Here is a 22774-nt window from a genome sequence, read left to right on the forward strand (position 1 = left end):
GTACCCCCTGTATAGCCTCCACATTGACTCTGTACCGGTACCACCCTGTATATAGCCTCCACATTGACTCTGTACCGATACCCCCTGTATATAGCCCTCCACATGGACTCTGTAACCGTAATCCCCTGTATATAGCCTCCACATTGACTCTGTACCGGTACCCCCTGTATATAGCCTCCACATTGACTCTGTACCGTATACGCCCTGTATATAGCCTCCACATTGACTCTGTAACCGGTACCCACTGTATATACCTCCATTGCTCTGTAACAATACCCCTGATATAGCCTCCACATTGACTCTGTACCGTACTACCCTGTATAGCACTTCCACATGTGCACTCTGGTACACGGCTACCCACTGTATATAGCCTCCACATTGACTCTGTACCGGTACCCACTGTATATTAGCCTCCACATTGACTCTGTACCGTAATACCCTGTAGATTCGCCCTCACCATTGACTCTTGTACCCGTACTACCCTGTATATAAGCCTCCACATTGACGTCTGTACCGTACAATACCCTGTCTATAGCCTCCAACATTGACTCTGCTACCGTAATACCCTGTATATAGCCTCCACATTGACTCTGTACCGTAATACCCCCTGTATATAGCCTCCACATTGACTCTGTACCGTAATACCCTGTATATAGCCTCCACATTGTTACGTTATTGTGTTACTTTTTATTATTTTTCATTTTTTTACTTTTGTTTATTTGGTAAATATTTTCTTAACTCTTCTTGAACTGCATTGTTGGTTAAGGGCTTGTAATTAAGCATTTCACCGTAAGGTCTACGCTTGTTGTATTCAGCCCATGTGACAAATAAAGTTTGATTTGATTTGGTAGTCCCAAATAGCTGGCTTGTGGATGTTCAACTAACTGTCCACTTTTATACAGCACATTTCAGCCCGTTCAGTAGAATAACCTTGATTATATACACCACAGTCTACAGAAAGTGGTTCCTTAAGCCACTGTTATGTTCACAGGTCAGAATATTAAAAAAATAATCATTACTGATCTCAATCTCCACAGACCTGATCTCCGTGAGGTGCTTTTCCAGGTGATCCCTGCTCCTCCAACTAGAGGAAACGAATTCCATGAGTCGCGGCACCTCCCTGCACACTTCCTGCTGTAGGAGGAGCAGCCTACGACACGCCTCCTCCTGGCTCAGACACACCTCCCGCTGCGGCTCCGGGGATGAAGAGGAGCACAGCGCCAGGGAGTCGCAGGAGGAAGAGGTGGAGGACGTGGAGGCTGTGCTGATCCTCTGTTTGTCTGATGTTGACGTTGTCGTTCTACCTCTCTCTTCGTCCCCTTCCTGTAGCAGAGTGCCTCCCTTACCAGGCCTGGTTTCCAGAGCCTCAGCCACTAACCCCAGACGGCCCCTCTGCAGCCTGCCCTGGGCGTAGGTAGGACCGGAGTCCCCCCGACACTCCAACGGGACATGGTGTCCTCTGTGGGGGACGGAGACTGAGAGCTGCTCACGAGGGGGGACAGCGTACACACAGTGCTCCTTGTCCGTCTGTCTCTGCCCTGGGGGTCTGTCGTAGAGAGGAGGCCTGGGGAGGACCCTAGGGGGGTTGGTGTGGTCCTTGGACCCCTGGGGAGGGGATCTAGGTTTGGGGATGTCGTAGAAGGACTGAGCAGAGCCACGTCCCTGACCAGAGCAGTTACGGTCGTCGGTCAGAGTGGCGTGGAGCTGCCCGTCAGAGCTCAGGGCCTTGGAGGTCAGGGTGGTGTAATATCCAGGCTCACCACCAGATGGCAGGTGTGTGTAATATCCAGGCTCACCACCAGGCTTCTCAGCAGAGCTGGGTACGTCGTAGATCCAGTCTGACTTGCGGGGGTTGGGTAAGGTGCTGTAACTGCTAGGCTGTCTCCGGGGGCTGGGTGAGGTATCGTAGCCTCTGGCCACTAGCCTCTGCTGGGCGACTGAGGCCGGAGGGATGGAGGAGGGGACGGAGGAGGGGATAGGGATGTCATAGCTGGGGTCTGGGACCCCCGGGGGAGGAACGGCATACACCTGGTGAGGGGGGGGGGGGGGGGGTGAGTGAAAGGTGAGTATAGATCACGATGTTACAGTGTGTAACCCTGTACAGGAACTAGAACACTAAAAGAGGAAAAGTCAGAGATTACGTCATACAAGAAACCAGGAAGTACACGTGTCATTCAGGTCCATTTATTGGGAGTTGATTTGTCTCCCAGTGCAGATGTTCATGGGTTGCATGTTTCGTCACAAAAAATGTTTTCAAGGTTCTCTTGACGAAGGTTCTCTTGATGCCCGAATGAACATTGGGCATTGCCAATAAGCGCTAGTGAATATTTCATCAAAAGTGCATTACAGTGGCTTGAAAACACAATGACATTTCAAATGAAGACAAATGATTGGTAGGAAAAACCTTTTGTCATCATTGAGATGTCGCTAGATTGACTTTAGATGCAGTAAGATTGTAGCCTAGTAATTACCAGTCTGAAACAGAATGGAAGCTTACGAGATCAGTCTGACAATTACGAGGCAAGTGAGATTGAGAGGACAGCATCGAATTTTTAGCTAACTAACATTAGCATTGCTAGCTATTTTTTAGCGTACATAGTCCAGGCTGGGACTGGGGCTGCAGTGCCTCCTACTGCCCCGGGTGTCAAACTGTCTCTCCAGATCAGAGGTTGCCATCAACGACGACTTCTGGGTCAAATGTCGCGGTGTTGTGGATGCCTGTCAATCATTCACACAGTGGTCTGTTAGACACCACAACTCAATGTCTTCATACAGATAATGTACATCATCTGTTGGTAAACTTTTGTAACAAGCCACCAAGCATGCAAACAGAGGAGGAGAGAGACTCACGGAGAGGAGAGGAGAGGAGAGGAGAGGAGAGGAGAGGAGAGGAGAGGAGAGGAGGAAAACACTCACAGGGAAGATAGAGGCTCGTCTGACAAGGCTGGGGACATCATAGACCTCTCCCTTGGAACAGCCAGAGAACATACTGCTGACAGATGCCTGCAAACAACAACATTATACCATTCAGATAATACTATTGGCCTGTTTCCAAGACGCAAATCACATACTCATATAACAACTCATATCACAACACAACTCATATACTCATATACTCATATACTCATATACTCATATAACAACCCATACGGAACCCATACGGAACCCTGACCTGTTCACCGGACGTGCTTGTTGCACCCTCGACAATTACTATGATTATTATTATTTGACCATGCTGGTCATTTACGAACATTTTAACATCTTGACTATGTTCTGTTATAATATCCACCCGGCACAGCCAGAAGAGGACTGGCCACCCCTCATAGCCTGGTTCCTCTCTAGGTTTCTTCCTAGGTTTTTGGCCTTTCTCAGGAGTTTTTCCTAGGGAGTTTTTCCCAGCCACCGTGCTTCTTTCACATGCATTGCTTGCTGTTTGGGGTTTTAGGCTGGGTTTCTGTACAGCACTTTGAGATTTCAGCTGATGTACGAAGGGCTATATAAATAAATTTGATTTGATTTGATTTGATTTGATATACTCATATAACAACCCATATACTCATATAACAACCCATATACTCATATAACAACTCATATACTCATATAACAACTCATATAACTCCTATAACTCATATAACAACTCATATAACAACCCATATAACAACTCATATAACAACTCATACACTCATATAACAACTCATATAACAACTCATATACTCATATAACAACTCATATACTCATATAACAACTCATATACTCATATACTCATATAACAACTCATATACTCATATAACAACTCATATACTCATATAACAACTCATATACTCATATAACTCATATAACAACTCATATACTCATACAACTCATATAACAACTCATATACTCATATAACAACTCATACACTCATATAACAACTCATATACTCATATAACAACTCATATAACTCCTATAACTCCTATAACAACTCATATACTCATATAACTCATATAACAACTCATATAACAGCTCATATACTCATATAACAACTCATATACTCATATAACTCATATAACAACTCATATACTCATACAACTCATATAACAACTCATATACTCATATAACAGCTCATATACTCATATAACAACTCATATCACAACACAACTCATATAACAACTCATATAACAACTCATATACTCATATAACAACTCATACACTCGTATAACAACTCATACACTCATATAACAACCCATATACTCATATAACTCATATAACAACTCATATAACTCATATAACAACTCATATAACAACTCATATACTCATATAACTCATATAACAACTCATACAACAACTTGTATAACAATTCATATAACAACTCATTTTGCTCATTTTAAATATTTATTGGAGGATTTTTATTTTTGTATTGCTTGTAACTGTTTCGGGTAATGCAAGTTCTTGTGCTGTTAGTAGAATAGGCTGGCTGATCTGGCTAGGTGGTGTGGTAACAGACCTTGCAGACGCGGTCCATGCATTCGTAGACGGGGCTGGAGGACTGGGTGGGTCGGGAAATGCTGGGGATCTGGTAGAGGTTCCCCGGCCTGTCAGAGTCACTGTCATGGCTGCTACCTGGGTCAACACAGCCAGCACGAGGACCAGTAACCTTGCCCTGTGGTGGAGAAAAGAGAAGTAAAGAGGAAGAGGAGATGAGACGAGAGGCGGGGAGATGAGATGAGACGAGATGAGACGAGAGGGGAGAGGAAAGGAGATGAGACGAGAGGAGGGGAGAGGAGAGGAGATTTGACGAGAGGAGGGGAGAGGAGAGGAGATTTGACGAGAGGAGGGGAGAGGAGATGAGATGAGATGAGGGAGATGAGATGAGATGAGGGAGATGAAGAGGAGATGAGACGAGGAGAGAGGAGAGGAGAGGAGATGAGAGGAGGGGAGAGGAGATGAGATGAGACGAGACGAGAGGAGGGGAGAGGAGAGGAGATGAGGGAGATGAAGAGGAGATGAGACGAGGAGAGAGGAGAGGAGAGGAGATGAGATGAGGGAGAGGAGATGAGATGAGACAAGACGAGAGGAGGGGAGATGAGATGAGAGGAGGGGAGAGGAGAGGAGACGAGGGAGATGAAGAGGAGATGAGACGAGGAGAGAGGAGAGGAGAGGAGATGAGATGAGGGAGAGGAGATGAGATGAGACGAGACGAGAGGAGGGGAGAGGAGATGAGAACTTAAATAGTTACAAGGGAAATGTATCTTATACTTTGCTCCAAAACACACACACACACACACACACACACACACACACACACACACACACTAGGGTTGAATGGCGGGAACCCGGTTACCAAGATTTACCGCCCAAAACCACTCGCTTATCCTGGGAAAAATAACTGCGAGAAACTGGTAAATTATTATAAATGATTTATCTGAACAGCATGGCGTGAAAAGGAACTGTTAAATTATATGCGATGACTAAATCTACGGCCTCTGCATGATGAAACATCAACGTTCAGGGTGAGTACAGACATCTCATCTCAGTATAGAACGCAGATCACATGTAGACCTCTCATCCCCATCATGGTAACGTTGTAAATGTTTTATTTAAAACAGCCTATCACTCGAATATTGTTGCTATTAATTAGTGCATCAGCGGTCTTTCTCCATCGACTCCATCCAAAATAGATAATCCTCTTCTAGATTGATATATACTGTAGCCCTAAATATAGATAAACCTCTTCTAGATTGATATATACTGTAGCCCTAAATATAGATGTCCTAGACTACTTCTTACAGGTAATACATTCAATCCAGTATAATCAATCACATGTATTTATATAGCCCTTCTTACATCAGCTGATGTCACAAAGTGCTGTACAGAAACCCAGCCTAAAACCCCAAACAGCAAGCAATGCAGGTGAAGAAACACGGTGGCTAGGAAAAACTCCCTAGAAAGGCCAAAACCTAGGAAGAAACCTAGAGAGGAACTAGGCTATGAGGGGTGGCCAGTCCTCTTCTGGCTGTGCCGGGTGGAGATTATAACAGAACATGGCCAAGATGTTCAAATGTTAATAAATGACCAGCATGGTCAAATAATAATAATCACAGTGGTTGTCGAGGGTGGAAAAGGTCAGTACCTCAGGAGTAAATGTCTGTTGGCTTTTCATAGCCGAGTTCGAGACAGCAGGTGCATTTGAGAGAGAAAGTTTAAAACAGCAGGTCAGAGACAGCAGGTGCATTTGAGAGAGAAAGTTTAAAACAGCAGGTCAGAGACAACAGGTGCAGTAGAGAGAGAGAGAGTTTAAAACAGCAGGTCAGAGACAGCAGGTATCCTTGTATTTAGCTAATTAATGATGGGTTATGGATAATAAGCTTCTAACTTATAACCTCTGTCTCTTGCCCAATACCCAAGCACCTGTGACCCGCTGGCCTCTCCCATGCAGGAAAAGCTAGACTAGAATAGTTGGCTGGATATACTTTTAGCATTTGTTAAATCAATAGACTATTCGAATAGGGACGCAAGCTCTTGTTTGCTGAATGTGAAACACAACAGCCAATAGAACTCAGGGGAAGTTTGAAAGAAGAGCGACGGTGGTAGAATATAGCAGTTATTAACTCAGACCCATAACCATTCAGACCCATAACCATTCAGATGGTGGTAGAATATAGCAGTTATTAACTCAGACCCATAACCATTCAGACCCATAACCATTCAGACCCATAACCATTCAGACCCATAGCCATTCAGACCCATAACCATTCAGACCCATAACCATTCAGACCCATAACCATTCAGACCCATAACCATTCAGATGGTGGTAGAATATAGCAGTTATTAACTCAGACCCATAACCATTCAGACCCATAACCATTCAGACCCATAACCATTCAGACCCATAACCATTCAGATCCATAACCATTCAGACCCATAACCATTCAGACCCATAACCATTCAGACCCATAACCATTCAGACCCATAACCATTCAGATGGTGGTAGAATATAGCAGTTATTAACTCAGACCCATAACCATTCAGACCCATAACCATTCAGACCCATAACCATTCAGACCCATAACCATTCAGACCCATAACCATTCAGATCCATAACCATTCAGACCCATAACCATTCAGACCCATAACCATTCAGACCCATAACCATTCAGACCCGTAACCATTCAGACCCGTAACCATTCAGATCCATAACCATTCAGACCCATAACCATTCAGACCCATAACCATTCAGACCCATAACCATTCAGATGGTGGTAGAATATAGCAGTTATTAACTCAGACCCATAACCATTCAGACCCATAACCATTCAGACCCATAACCATTCAGACCCATAACCATTCAGACCCGTAACCATTCAGACCCGTAACCATTCAGACCCATAACCATTCAGACCCATAACCATTCAGACCCGTAACCATTCAGACCCATAACCATTCAGACCCATAACCATTCAGACCCATAACCATTCAGACCCATAACCATTCAGGCTCATAACCATTCAGGCTCATAACCATTCAGACCCATAACCATTCAGACCCATAACCATTCAGACCCATAACCATTCAGACCCATAACCATTCAATCTTCTTGAAGAAAAGTGAAAGTCTTCTGCATCTAATTGTAGTTCTGTATTATGTAAAGGATGTCATTAGAATGATGACGTTAAGGACTACAAAACGTACTTCCTGAAACTGTTGAAAGCGAGGAAGGAATGAAGCAACAATAGAGAAAGAGGATGTGGGCTGAAAACATTAGATATTGTGAAAGGTACACCTCAGCCTACTAACTACACAAAGAAGCCCTAGTATATTTCAAAGTAAAAAAAAAAAAATTTGATAGCCTATACTAGTCTATTGCACCAGGATCACATGTTCTCATGGTTTGAACGAGAGCTGGTTTCAAGCGCAGGGCGAAGCAGGTGTTAATTGTAAAGGACCACAGGAGGAGGCAGGTAGCTGGGTCCAGGGGCAGGCAGAAGGTCATACACAGGAGGAGGCAGGTAGCTGGGTCCAGGGGCAGGCAGAAGGCCATACACAGGAGGAGGCAGGTAGCTGGGTCCAGGGGCAGGCAGAAGGTCATACACAGGAGGAGGCAGGTAGCTGGGTCCAGGGCCAGGCAGAAGGTCATACACAGGAGGAGGCAGGTAGCTGGGTCCAGGGGCAGGCAGAAGGTCATACACAGGAGGAGGCAGGTAGCTGGGTCCAGGGCCAGGCAGAAGGTCATACACAGGAGGAGGCAGGTAGCTGGGTCCAGGGGCAGGCAGAAGGTCATACACAGGAGGAGGCAGGTAGCTGGGTCCAGGGGCAGGCAGAAGGTCATACACAGGAGGAGGCAGGTAGTTGAGTCCAGGGGCAGGCAGAAGGTCATACACAGGGGGTCCAAAAAGGGCAACAGTACAGGCAGGGAAAAGGCTTGTAATGTCGTCCAGGAGATCAGGCAATAGGTTGATAACAAGAAATCTGATAGGCTAAAGTACAGGCAGGAAATAGGCAAAAGGCGTTGTTAGTGAGGCAGGCCAAAACTATCAAACACAGGAGGATTAAATTATGGGGGGGGAACACAGCGCTGAAAGACGTGTCACAAAACAAACAATACCTCACAGTGACGGGGTGCAAAGAACTGAACTAAATAGTGTGTGATAATGACATACAGGTGTGTGAACAGGTGATCAGAATTCAGGTGATTGGGATCTGGAGAGTGAGCTGCATTCAGGGGATCTAGGTGTTTGAGAGTGGGATCTGGAGAGTGAGCTGCGTTCAGGGGATCTAGGTGTTTGAGAGTGGGATCTGGAGAGTGAGCTGCGTTCAGGGGATCTAGGTGTTTGAGAGTGTGAGTTGGAAGCAGACGCTACTAGTAACTCCAGTCTATATAATACAATATAATACAATACAGTAAGTAATAAAGTCTATAAAGTCTATATAATACAGTAAGTACCGAAGTCTATAAAGTCTATATAATACAGTGAGTAATAAAGTCTATAAAGTCTATATAATACAGTAAGTAATGAAGTCTATAAAGTCTATACAATACAGTAAGTAATGAAGTCTATAAAGTCTATATAATACAGTGAGTAATGAAGTCTATAAAGTCTATATAATACAGTAAGTAATAAAGTCTATAAAGTCTATATAATACAGTGAGTAATGAAGTCTATAAAGTCTATATAATACAGTAAGTAATAAAGTCTATAAAGTCTATATAATACAGTAAGTAATGAAGTCTATAAAGTCTATACAATACAGTAAGTAATGAAGTCTATAAAGTCTATATAATACAGTAAGTACCGAAGTCTATAAAGTCTATACAATACATTAAGTAATACAGTCTATAAAGTCTATATAATACAGTAAGTAATAAAGTATTTAAAGTCCATATAATACAGTAAGTAATGAAGTCTATAAAGTCTATATAATACAGTGAGTAATGAAGTCTATAAAGTCTATATAATACAGTAAGTAATAAAGTCTATAAAGTCTATATAATACAGTGAGTAATGAAGTCTATAAAGTCTATATAATACAGTAAGTAATAAAGTCTATAGAGTCTATATAAGACAGTAAGTAATGAAGTTCACACTAAAAACGATTAGCCCACTGGAGCTAGTTTAATTTATTTACCCAAGAGACCATATAAACTCAGCAAAAAACGAAACGTCCTCTCACTGTCAACTGCGTTTATTTTCAGCAAACTTAACATGTGTAAATATTTGTATGAACATAACAAGATTCAACAACTGAGACATAAACTGAACAAGTTCCACAGACATGTGACTAACAGAAATTGAATAATGTGTCCCTGAACAAAGGGGGGGGGTCAAAATCAAAAGTAACAGTCAGTATCTGGTGTGGCCACCAGCTGCATTAAGTACTGCAGTGCATCTCCTCCTCATGGACTGCACCAGATTTGCCAGTTCTTGCTGTGAGATGTTACCCCACTCTTCCACCAAGGCACCTGCAAGTTCCCGGACATTTCTGGGGGGAATGGTCCTAGCCTTTACCCTCCGATCCAACAGGTCCCAGACGTGCTCAATGGGATTGAGATCCGGGCTCTTCGCTGGCCATGGCAGAACACTGACATTCCTGTCTTGTAGGAAATCACGCACAGAAAGAGCAGTATGGCTGGTGGCATTGTCATGCTGGAGGGTCATGTCAGGATGAGCCTGCAGGAAGGGTACCACATGAGGGAGGAGGATGTCTTCCCTGTAACGCACAGCGTTGAGATTGCCTGCAATGACGACAAGCTCAGTCCGATGATGCTGTGACACTCCGCCCCAGACCATGACAGACCCTCCACCTCCAAATCGATCCCGCTCCAGAGTACAGGCCTCGGTGTAACGCTCATTCCTTCCACGATAAACGCAAATCCGACCATCACCCCTGGTGAGACAATACCGCGACTCGTCAGTGAAGAGCACTTTTTGCCAGTCCTGTCTGGTCCAGCGACGGTGGATTTGTGCCCATAGGCGACGTTGTCGCCGGTGATGTCTGGTGAGGGCCTGCCTTACAACAGGCCTACAAGCCCTCAGTCCAGCCTCTCTCAGCCTATTGCGGACAGTCTGAGCACTGATGGAGGGATTGTGCGTTCCTGGTGTAACTCGGGCAGTTGTTGTTGCTATCCTGTACCTGTCCCGCAGGTGTGCTGTTCGGATGTACCGATTCTGTGCAGGTGTTGTTACACGTGATCTGCCACTGCGAGGACAAACAGCTGTCGGTCCTGTCTCCCTGTAGTGCTGTCTTAGGCGTCTCACAGTACGGGCATTGCAATATATTGCCCTGGCCACATCTGCAGTCCTCATGCCTCCTTGCAGAATGCCTAAGGCACGTTCACGCAGATGAGCAGGGACCCTGGGCATCTTCTTTCGGTGATTTTCAGAGTCAGTAGAAAGGCCTCTTTAGTGTCCTAAGTTTTCATAACTGTGACCTTAATTGCCTACCGTCTGTAAGCTGTTAGTGTCTTAACGACCTGTTTCACAGGTGCATGTTCATTAATTGTTTATGGTTCATTGAACAAGCACGGGAAACAGTGTTCAAACCCTTTACAATATAGATCTGTGAAGTTATTTGGATTTTTACGAATTAAGAAGACAGGGTCCTGAAAAAGGCACGCTTCCTTTTTTTGCTGAGTTCAGCTATGGGCTTTTATGTTTTTCTGTCGTGCTTAATGTGCAGTAGCCTGTATCAATTAGCGTATCCTATTGGATAACGGCTCAATCATTTGGGATTTTTTGAGCATGGGTTCATTAGATGTCTTTAATGTAGGGCTCATGATTCAAAAGGCACTCGCACATCTGAGCTATCTTTGTTGCAGGAAACAGATGAATAACATGAAAAAAGGTCTGGATAGTATCACTACTCTGGATAGTACCACTGCTCTGGTCACTACTCTGGATAGTACCACTGCTCTGGATAGTACCACTGCTCTGGATAGTATCACTGCTCTGGATAGTATCACTGCTCTGGATAGTATCACTGCTCTGGATAGTATCACTGCTCTGGATAGTATCACTGCTCTGGATAGTACCACTGCTCTGGATAGTATCACTGCTCTGGATAGTATCACTGCTCTGGATAGTATCACTGCTCTGGATAGTACCACTGCTCTGCTCTGGATAGTACCACTGCTCTGGATAGTATCACTGCTCTGGATAGTATCACTACTCTGCTCTGGATAGTATCACTGCTCTGGATAGTATCACTACTCTGGATAGTATCACTGCTCTGCTCTGGATAGTATCACTGCTCTGGATAGTATCACTGCTCTGGATAGTATCACTGCTCTGGATAGTACCACTGCTCTGGATAGTATCACTGCTCTGGATAGTATCACTGCTCTGGATAGTATCACTACTCTGGATAGTACCACTGCTCTGGATAGTATCACTGCTCTGGATAGTATCACTACTCTGCTCTGGATAGTATCACTGCTCTGGATAGTACCACTGCTCTGGATAGTATCACTACTCTGGATAGTATCACTGCTCTGCTCTGGATAGTATCACTGCTCTGGATAGTATCACTACTCTGGATAGTATCACTGCTCTGCTCTGGATAGTATCACTGCTCTGGATAGTACCACTACTCTGGATAGTATCACTGCTCTGCTCTGGATAGTATCACTGCTCTGGATAGTATCACTGCTCTGGATAGTATCACTACTCTGGATAGTATCACTGCTCTGCTCTGGATAGTATCACTGCTCTGGATAGTATCACTGCTCTGGATAGTATCACTACTCTGCTCTGGATAGTACCACTGCTCTGGATAGTATCACTGCTCTGGATAGTATCACTGCTCTGGATAGTATCACTGCTCTGGATAGTACCACTGCTCTGGATAGTATCACTGCTCTGCTCTGGATAGTATCACTGCTCTGGATAGTATCACTGCTCTGGATAGTACCACTGCTCTGGATAGTATCACTGCTCTGGATAGTCTCACTGCTCTGGATAGTATCACTGCTCTGCTCTGGATAGTACCACTGCTCTGGATAGTATCACTGCTCTGGATAGTATCACTGCTCTGGATAGTACCACTGCTCTGGATAGTACCACTGCTCTGGATAGTCTCACTGCTCTGGATAGTACCACTGCTCTGGATAGTACCACTGCTCTGGATAGTACCACTGCTCTGGATAGTATCACTGCTCTGGATAGTACCACTGCTCTGGATAGTACCACTGCTCTGGATAGTATCACTGCTCTGGATAGTACCACTGCTCTGGATAGTATCACTGCTCTGGATAGTACCACTGCTCTGGATAGTATCACTGCTCTGGATAGTACCACTGCTCTGGATAGTACCACTGCTCTGGATAGTATCACTGCTCTGGATAGTACCACTGCTCTGGATAGTATCACTGCTCTGGATAGTACCACTGCTCTGGATAGTATCACTGCTCTGGATAGTACCACTGCTCTGGATAGTATCACTGCTCTGGATAGTACCACTGCTCTGGATAGTACCACTGCTCTGGATAGTACCACTGCTCTGGATAGTATCACTGCTCTGGATAGTATCACTGCTCTGGATAGTATCACTGCTCTGGATAGTACCACTGCTCTGGATAGTATCACTGCTCTGGATAGTATCACTACTCTGGATAGTATCACTGCTCTGGATAGTATCACTACTCTGGATAGTACCACTGCTCTGGATAGTACCACTGCTCTGGATAGTACCACTGCTCTGGATAGTATCACTGCTCTGGATAGTACCACTGCTCTGGATAGTATCAGAGCTCTTTATTAAGCTTTACGTGTCGGTTTCATTCGTAGTGCTCATGAAATGTATTTAATATATGACTCAGGTTGCATCAGGCTTGAATTTTCAATCAAACCTCTAATCATATCCAGACATAGGCCTATTTATATGCTTTATGATGCTTTTGTTTGACACTTCTGGTTTTAGCTGGAAATTCCGGGTTACTCGGAAGAATAGTGATTTATTCTTCGGATGGAACATTTGTAAAATACCAGGAAAATATTCAACCCTAACACATACAGTCATACCTGGGTCTGAGCCGGGGTCTGTGGTGGGCCCAGTGGTAGGAGCTGCAGGCGATTGGCTGGGGCCAGGCCCTGTCGTCCAGACAGAAAGCACATCCACCAACCACAGCTCTCTTCTACTTCCTGTTGCAGCACTGTAACCACGTCTCCCTTCCTGAAGCCCAGCTCATCACTGCACTCGGCTATGTTGTCATACAGGGCCTTAGCCAGCAGGGTCTGGGGAGAGGAGACAGGACAAAATAACACAACATAGATTACAACACAGCATACAACACCAAACAGTATACAACACAACACCACACAGTGTACAGAACAACACTTTATACAACACAGCATACAACACCAAACAGTATACAACACAACACCACACAGTGTACAGAACAACACTTTATACAACACAGTACACAACACCACACAGTACACAACACCACACCACACAGTAGACAACACAACAGAGTAAACAACACAACACAGTACACAACACAACACAGTACACTACACAACACAACACAGTACACAACACAACACAGTACACAACACAACAATTTGTGTTGGCCCCTGTAAACCATAACCACGTGTTGAGACATCCCTCTGGCCCCTGTAAACCTCGGGCCAGCAGTCACACACTCTCTCTCCCTCACACATGGGTTTGGGCCAGGCAAACTGAAAACCACATGCTTCAAGGCCCTCCCCAGTCCTGCCCAGTCCTGCCCAGTCCTGTCCAGTCCTGCCCATTATACATATAGTATGATATCATTGGTGCTGAGCATCCTTATGGTAATATTCCTAGCCCATTCCACTCCTCCCCCTGTCTTCCCCCAATCATCTCCTAGCTCTCCCTGGCTGTCAGTAAGACTGACTGTCTGTCTGTCTGTCTGTCTGTCTGTCTGTCTGTCTGTCTGTCTGTCTGTCTGTCTGTCTGTCTGTCTGTCTGTCTGTCTGTCTGTCTGTCTGTCTGTCTGTCTGTCTGTCTGTCTGTCTGTCTGTCTGTCTGTCTGTCTGTCTGTCTACTGAATGACTGGCCTGTAAACCTCCTCAACTCACTGCTCTGTTTACTGTGAGTGGACAGAGATGGGACGAGATGGGACCATAGCAACACACACATGCATTGGCCCACCCGCCCGCCCACCCACCCACCACCCTGGTTGTGAGCTGTAAAGTGTGTGCTGTCTGTCTGTCCCTTCCTACCAAACATGGAGGGTGAATCTCAGAAACAAAGAGTCCTTTCATCATTGCACTCTGCACCTGTTACACCAGAGCAGCCCTCAGCAGCACACACACGGCCCTCTGCAGCACACACACGACCCAGGCAGCACACACACGACCCAGGCAGCACACACACGGCCCAGGCAGCACACACACGACCCTCTGCAGCACACACACGACCCAGGCAGCACACACACGACCCAGGCAGCACACACACGACCCTCTGCAGCACACACACGACCCAGGCAGCACACACACGACCCTCTGCAGCACACACACAACCCAGGCAGCACACACACGACCCAGGCAGCACACACACGACCCAGGCAGCACACACACGACCCTCTGCAGCACACACACGACCCAGGCAGCACACACACGACCCTCTGCAGCACACACACGACCCAGGCAGCACACACACGACCCTCTGCAGCACACACACGACCCAGGCAGCACACACACGACCCAGGCAGCACACACACGACCCAGGCAGCACACACACGACCCAGGCAGCATACACACGACCCTCTGCAGCACACACACGACCCTCTGCAGCACACACACGACCCTCTGCAGCACACACACGACCCTCTGCAGCACACACACGACCCTCTGCAGCACACACACGGCCCAGGCAGCACACACACGACCCAGGCAGCACACACACGACCCAGGCAGCACACACACGACCCAGGCAGCACACACACGGCCCAGGCAGCACACACACAGCCCTCTGCAGCACACACACGGCCCTCTGCAGCACACACACGGCCCAGGCAGCACACATACGGCCCTCTGCAGCACACACACGGCCCTCTGCAGCACACACACAACCCAGGCAGCACAAACACGACCCAGGCAGCACAAACACGACCCAGGCAGCACACACACGACCCTCTGCAGCACACACACGGCCCTCTGCAGCACACACACGACCCAGGCAGCACACACACGCCCCAGGCAGCACACACACGACCCAGGTAGCACACACACGACCCTCTGCAGCACACACACGACCCAGTCCATCTACAAACACCTAGCCAGTTAGCTATACAATTAGCCACTACACATAAAAAAAATAATTTAGTACGTACAGAGGAATCTGCTAGGAGAAAAAGTATTTTATTAACAAAAGATAAACAAATACATTTGCTTTATACAATTTGTTGTTATTGTTTCAGTTTTACAGCTAATCTCCTGCAATTCTCCACATGTTGCCATGATACCATGGTAATATGATATCTGAATGAAAGTGACTAACAAAATCAATGGGCCCCCCTGGGCACGTGCCCCGTGTGCCCGGTCGGTAACTCAGCCATGATTACTACAAGTTCAGATAGCTGGCTACTAGACTAACTAGACTAACTACACTAACTACACTAACTAGACTAGCTAGCAATTAAACAACATGTAACATGGGCTAATTGAGTGACTGTCAGTGAGTGGCAGAGACGAGGGTGGTGGGAGGGAGGGGTGGAGACGAGGGTGGTGGTGGGGAGGGGTGGAGACGAGGGTGGTGGGGAGGGGTGGAGACGAGGGTGGTGGGGAGGGGTGGAGACGAGGGTGGTGGTGGGGAGGGGTGGAGACGAGGGTGGTGGAGACGAGGGGTGGAGACGAGGGTGGTGGTGGGGAGGGGTGGAGACGAGGGTGGTGGGGAGGGGTGGAGACGAGGGTGGTGGGGAGGGGTGGAAACGAGGGTGGTGGGGAGGGGTGGAGACGAGGGTGGTGGTGGGGAGGGGTGGAGACGAGGGTGGTGGTGGGGAGGGGTGGAGACGAGGGTGGGGGGGAGGGGTGGAGACGAGGGTGGTGGTGGGGAGGGGTGGAGACGAGGGTGGTGGTGGGGAGGGGTGGAGACGAGGGTGGTGGTAGGGAGGGGTGGAGACGAGGGTGGTGGGGAGGGGTGGAGACGAGGGTGGTGGTGGGGAGGGGTGGAGACGAGGGTGGTGGGGAGGGGTGGAGACGAGGGTGGTGGTGGGGAGGGGTGGAGACGAGGGTGGTCGTGGAGAGGGGTGGAGACGAGGGTGGTGGGGGGGGTGGAGACGAGGGTGGTGGTGGGGAGGGGTGGAGACGAGGGTGGTGGTGGGGAGGGGTGGAGACGAGGGTGGTGGAGAGGGAGGGGTGGAGACGAGGGTGGTGGTGGGGAGGGGCGGAGACGAGGGTGGTGGTGGGGAGGAGTGGAGACGAGGGTGGTGGAGCGGGAGGGGTGGAGACGAGAGTGGTGGAGAGGGAGGGGTGGAGACGAGGGTGGTGGTGGGGAGGGGCGGAGATGAGGGTGGTGGTGGGGAGGGGTGGAGACGAGGGTGGTGGGGAGGGGTGTGGAGACGAGGGTGGTGGGGAGGGGTGGAGACGAGGGTGGTGGTGGGGAGGGGTAGAGACGAGGGTGGTGGGGAGGGGTGGAGACGAGGGTGGTGGGGAGGGGTGGAGACGAGGGTGGGTGGGGAGGGGTGGAGAAGAGGGTGGTGGTGGGGAGGGGTGGAGACGAGGGTGGTGGTGGGGAGGGGTGGAGACGAGGGTGGTGGTGGGGAGGGGTGGAGACGAGGGTGGTGAGGAGGGGTGGAGACGAGGGTGGTGGTGGGGAGGGGTGGAGACGAGGGTGGTGGGGAGGGGTGGAAACGAGGGTGATAGTGGGGGCGTGCTGGGAGGGTGCTAGAGATTCTGGGAAACATTGGTTTGGTGTTATGTCGACCTCACTACCCTCACTGCAGTTCTGCTTTGGTGGTCAGTAAATAGACACAGCCTGTAATGTCTATAGCAGGAAGTGAATTCAAATTCAATATTGTTCCAATAGAGAATTAGAAAATACATTTCTGCTTACTGAAATTAACCTCCATTCTACAGATGAGATATAGACAATACAGCTGGCCTCAATACAGAGAGACTACAGCTGGCCTCAATACAGAGACACTACAATACAGAGACACTACAGCTGTCCTCAATACAGAGACACTACAGCTGGTCTCAATACAGAGACACTACAGCTGGCCTCAATACAGAGACTCTACAGCTGGACTCAAAACAGAGGCTACAATACAGAGACACTACAGCTGGCCTCAATACAGAGACACTACAGCTGGCCACAATACAGAGACACTACAGCTGGCCTCAATACAGAGACACTTCAGCTGGCCTCAATACAGAGACACTACAATACAGAGACACTACAGCTGGCCTCAATACAGAGACACTACAGCTGGCCTCAATACAGAGACTCTACAGCTGGCCTCAATACAGAGACACTACAATACAGAGACACTACAATACAGAGACACTACAGCTGGTCTCAATACAGAGACACTACAGCTGGGCTCAATACAGAGACACTACAGCTGGCCTCAATACAGAGACACTACAGCTGGCCTCAATACAGAGACACTACAATACAGAGACACTACAACTGGCCTCAATACAGAGACACTACAATACAGAGACACTACAGCTGGTCTCAATACAGAGACTCTACAGCTGGCCTCAATACAGAGACACTACAGCTGGCCTCAATACAGAGACACTACAGCTGGCCTCAATACAGAGACACTACAGCTGGCCTCAACACATCACTTTCATCACACTGTGCTGTTTGTGGCTACCTGGCAAGCCTTTTAACCAACCTATTTTACCAGGTAATTTGACTGAGAAAACATTCTCATTTACATTAACAATCTGGGGAATAGTTACAGTGGAGAGGGGGATGAATGAGCCAATTGGAAGCTGGGGATGATTAGGTGACCAGATTGGGAATTTAGCCAGGACACCAGGGTTAACACCCCTACTCTTATAATAAACACCAGGGGATCTTTAGTGACCACAGAGAGCCAGGTCACCCATTTAACATTCCATCCGAAAGACAGCACCCTACACAGGGCAATGTCCCCAATCACTGCCCTGGGGCTTTGGGATATTTTTATAGACCAGAGGAAAGAGTGTCTCCTACTGGCCCTCCAACACCACTTCCAGCAGCATCTGGTCTCCCATCCAGGGACTGACCAGGACCAACCCTGCTTAGCTTCAGAGGCAAGCCAGCAGTGGGATGCAAGGTGGTATGCTCTTAAATGTAACGGTCAAATGTAGATTTCCACCTAAAAAAAAGACATACCTCAAACTAACTGCTATTCATATGTAATTACATAATTCTGACATGCAAACACTTGGTATATTTGGAAAGAAAACATCTGGGAGATTATGAGGAAATGATCAGAAGATAGATAGGAGTTACATAGTTCAGAATACACAAGATCAAACACACACACAAAATAAGCTTTGTTTTTTTATTTTGAAAGTAATATTTCATTGATGAACAGGAAACACATCAGATGGCTTCCACAACATGTGAACAATATCAGAAAAAAAAGTTAATTTATATTTATTTCACCTTTATTTAACCAGGTAGGCTAGTTGAGAAAAAGTTCTCATTTACAACTGCGACCTGGCCAAGATAAAGCAAAGCAGTTCGACACATATAACAACACAGAGTTACACATGGAGTAAAACAAACATACAGTCAATAACACAATAGAAAAAAAGAAAGTCTATATACAGTGTGTGCAAATGGCGTGAGGAGGTACGGCAATAAATAGGCCATAGTAGAAAAGTAATTACAATTGAACAGATTAACACTGGAGTGATAGATGAGCAGAGTTAGTAAAAATCACTTTCATCGTATCTTGTGCTCTCGCACATTGGCTAACCGGGCTATCTGCATTGTGTCCCGCCACCCGCCTGTCACGCCCTGACCATAGAGAGCCCCTGGTTCTCTATGGTATAGGAGGTCAGGACGTGGTTGGGGGTGTTCTATGTTGTGTATTTCTATGTTGGTGTGCTTGATATGGTTCCCAATCAGAGGCAGCTGTTTTGCGTTGTCTCTGATTGGGGATCATATTTAGGCAGTCATTTCCCCACTGTGTTTTGTGGGATCTTGTTTTTGTGTAAGTGTCTGTTTGCACTTCACTGTCTTCACGGTTCGTTTGATCATTTATTGTTTTTGTATTTTGCTGAAGTTTCACGTTATAATAAAGATGTGGAACGCTACTCACGCTGCGCCTTGGTCCAATCATTCCAACGACCATGACAGAAGATCCCACCACAACAGGACCAAGCAGCGTGCCCAGGAGGAGAGTGTATCCTGGACTTGGGAGGAGATCCTGGATGGGAAGGGATCCTGGACTTGGGAGGAAATCCTGGCAGGACAGGATCGCCTTCCTTGGCAGGAGCGGCAGACGGAAGGTTATGATGGAGGACAGCGACGACGCCGGGGTTCGCGGCCACATAGAAAGCCCCCAAAAAATATTTTTTGGAGGGGGCACAAGGGGTGGTCCAGCGGAACAGAGGAGTGAACCAGAGCCAGTCTGGGAGAAGAGGGAGAAACTGGAGGAGAGTGAACGGAGAGAATCAGAGACCGTCAGTGAGTTGAGGGAGAATTTGGAGGAGAGAGAAATGAGAGTTATTAAATTGGTGGAGGATGCACGACATTTGCCCTAAGGAGCGTGTTATCGGTTTAATGCCACCTGAGTCAGCTCTCCGTACTCATCCTGAGAGCGTGCTATCAGTCTGGTGACAGTTGTGCCGGCTCCACGCACCAGGTCTCCAGTACGCCTTCCCAGCCCTGTACGTCCTGTGCTAGCTCTCCACACTCGCCTTGAGCAGCGTGTCATTTGTCCGGTGCCATGTGTCTCCAGTGCACCTCCACAGCCCAGTACGTCCTGTGCCAGCTCCATGCATCAGGCCTCAAGTGCGCTTTCACAGTCTAGAGCTTCCGGCGACGGTTCCCAGTCCAGAGCATCCGGCGACAGTTCCCAGTCCAGAACCTCCAACGACGGTCCACAGTCCGGAGCCTCCTGAGACGGTCCACAGCCCGGAACCTCCAGCGACAGTCACGGTCTGGAACCTTCAGCGAGGGTCAACGGTCTGGAGCTTCCAAACACGGCGTCCAGTCCAGCTCCATGGCAGGAGCCCTCCTCGGCGCCGAAGCCCAGTCCAGACACGGTGTCAAGTCCCGCTCCATGGCAGGAGTCTTCCTCTGCACCGATGTCCAGGCCAGGACCGGTGTCCAGTCCCGCTCCATGGCAGGAGCCTTCCTCGGTATCGAGATCCAGTCCAGGCACAGTGTTCAGCCTGGGTCCATGGCTGGATCTGCGGGATGAGCGGTTTCTTCGGCCCACACCAGAGCCACCACCAAAGATGGTGGAGCTGAGCGGGTTCTTCGTTCCGCACCAGAGCCGCCCCCGATGCTGGCAGGATGAGTGGGTTCTTCGTCCCGCACCAGAGCCGCCACCGACACTAATCACCCCCCCTACTCCCCAGTTGGTTTCAGGTTTTGCGGCCGGAGTCCGCACCTTTGGGGGGGTACTGTCACGCCCTGACCATAGAGAGCCCTTGGTTCTCTATGGTATAGTAGGTCAGGGCGGGACTGGGGGTATTTCTATGTTGTTTATTTCTATGTTGGTGTGCTTGATATGGTTCCCAATCAGAGGCAGCTGTTTAGCATTGTCTCTGATTGGGGATCATATTTAGGCAGCCATTTCCCCACTGCGTTTTGTGGGATCTTGTTTCTGTGTAGGTGCCTGTTCGCACTTCACTGTCTTCACGGTTCGTTTGATCATTTATTGTTTTTGTATTTTGCTGAAGTTTCACGTTATAATAAAGATGTGGAACGCTACTCACGCTGCGCCTTGGTCCAGTCATTCCAACGACGCGTGCTATCAGTCTGGTGAAAGTTGTGCCGGCTCCACGCACCAGGTCTCCAGTACGCCTTCCCAGCCCTGTACGTCCTGTGCTAGCTCTCCACACTCGCCTTGAGGAGCGTGTCATTTGTCTGGTGCCATGTGTCTCCAGTGCACCTCCACAGCCCAGTACGTCCTGTGCCGGCCCCACGCATCAGGCCTCAAGTGCGCTTTCACAGTCCAGAACTTCCGGCGACAGTTCCCAGTCCAGAACCTCCAACGACGGTCCACAGTCCGGAGCCTACTGAGACGTCCACAGCCCGGAACTTCCAGCGACAGTCAATGGTCCGGAACCTTCAGCGAGGGTCAACGGTCCGGAGCTTCCAAACACGGCGTCCAGTCCAGCTTCATGGCAGGAGCACTCCTCTGAAAAGATGCCCAGTCCAGACACGGTGTCCAGTCCAGCTCCATGGCAGGAGCCCTCCTCGGCGCCAAAGCCCAGTCCAGACACGGTGTCAAGTCCCGCTCCATGGCAGGAGTCTTCCTCTGCACCGATGTCCAGGCCAGGACCGGTGTCCAGTCCCGCTCCATGGCAGGAGCCTTCCTCGGTATCGAGATCCAGTCCAGGCACAGTGTTCAGCCTGGGTCCATGGCTGGATCCGCGGGATGAGCGGTTTCTTCGGCCCACACCAGAGCCACCACCAAAGATGGTGGAGCTGAGCGGGTTCTTCGTTCCGCACCAGAGCCGCCCCCGATGCTGGCGGGATGAGCGGGTTCTTCGTTCCGCACCAGAGCCGCCACCGATGCTGGCGGGATGAGCGGGTACTTCGTCCCGCACCAGAGCCGCCACCGACACTAATCACCCCCCCTACCCTCCCCAGTTTGTTTCAGGTTTTGCGGCCGGAGTCCGCACCTTTGGGGGGGGGGTACTGTCACGCCCTGACCATAGAGAGCCCTTGGTTCTCTATGGTATAGTAGGTCAGGGCGTGACTGGGGGTATTTCTATGTTGTTTATTTCTATGTTGGTGTGCTTGATATGGTTCCCAATCAGAGGCAGCTGTTTAGCATTGTCTCTGATTGGGGATCATATTTAGGCAGCCATTTCCCCACTGTGTTTTGTGGGCTCTTGTTTCTGTGTAGGTGCCTGTTTGCACTTCACTGTCTTCACGTTTCGTTTTGATCATTTATTGTTTTTGTATTTTGCTGAAGTTTCACAAGATGTGGAACGCAACTCACGCTGCGCCTTGGTCCAATCATTCCGACGACCATGACACCGCCAACCCCTCTTTTTACGCTACTGCTACTCTCTGTTCATCATATATGCATAGTCACTTTAACCATACCTACATGTACATACTACCTCAATCAGCCTGACTAACCGGTGTCTGTACGTAGCCTCGCTACTTTTATAGCCTCGCTACT

The 22774-nt window shown here is 48.2% G+C and overlaps 1 protein-coding gene across 1 annotated transcript in view; it reads right to left on the reverse strand.

The window, feature by feature from the left end:
* Positions 1-1035: 1035 nt before the first annotated feature.
* Positions 1036-22774, reverse strand: part of cass4 (Cas scaffold protein family member 4) — a gene marked incomplete at its 3' end in the record, with an annotated part of 32571 nt that continues 10832 nt past the window's right edge. Inside the window, 4 exon segments of the mRNA XM_029692727.1 lie at positions 1036-2028; positions 2917-3003; positions 4484-4639; positions 13494-13706. Of these exon segments, the coding sequence (XP_029548587.1) occupies positions 1036-2028; positions 2917-3003; positions 4484-4639; positions 13494-13706 (1449 nt within the window).

The sequence above is a fragment of the Salmo trutta genome, chromosome 16 (assembly GCF_901001165.1).
Source record: "Salmo trutta chromosome 16, fSalTru1.1, whole genome shotgun sequence".
In the NCBI taxonomy this organism is placed as follows: domain Eukaryota; kingdom Metazoa; phylum Chordata; class Actinopteri; order Salmoniformes; family Salmonidae; genus Salmo; species Salmo trutta.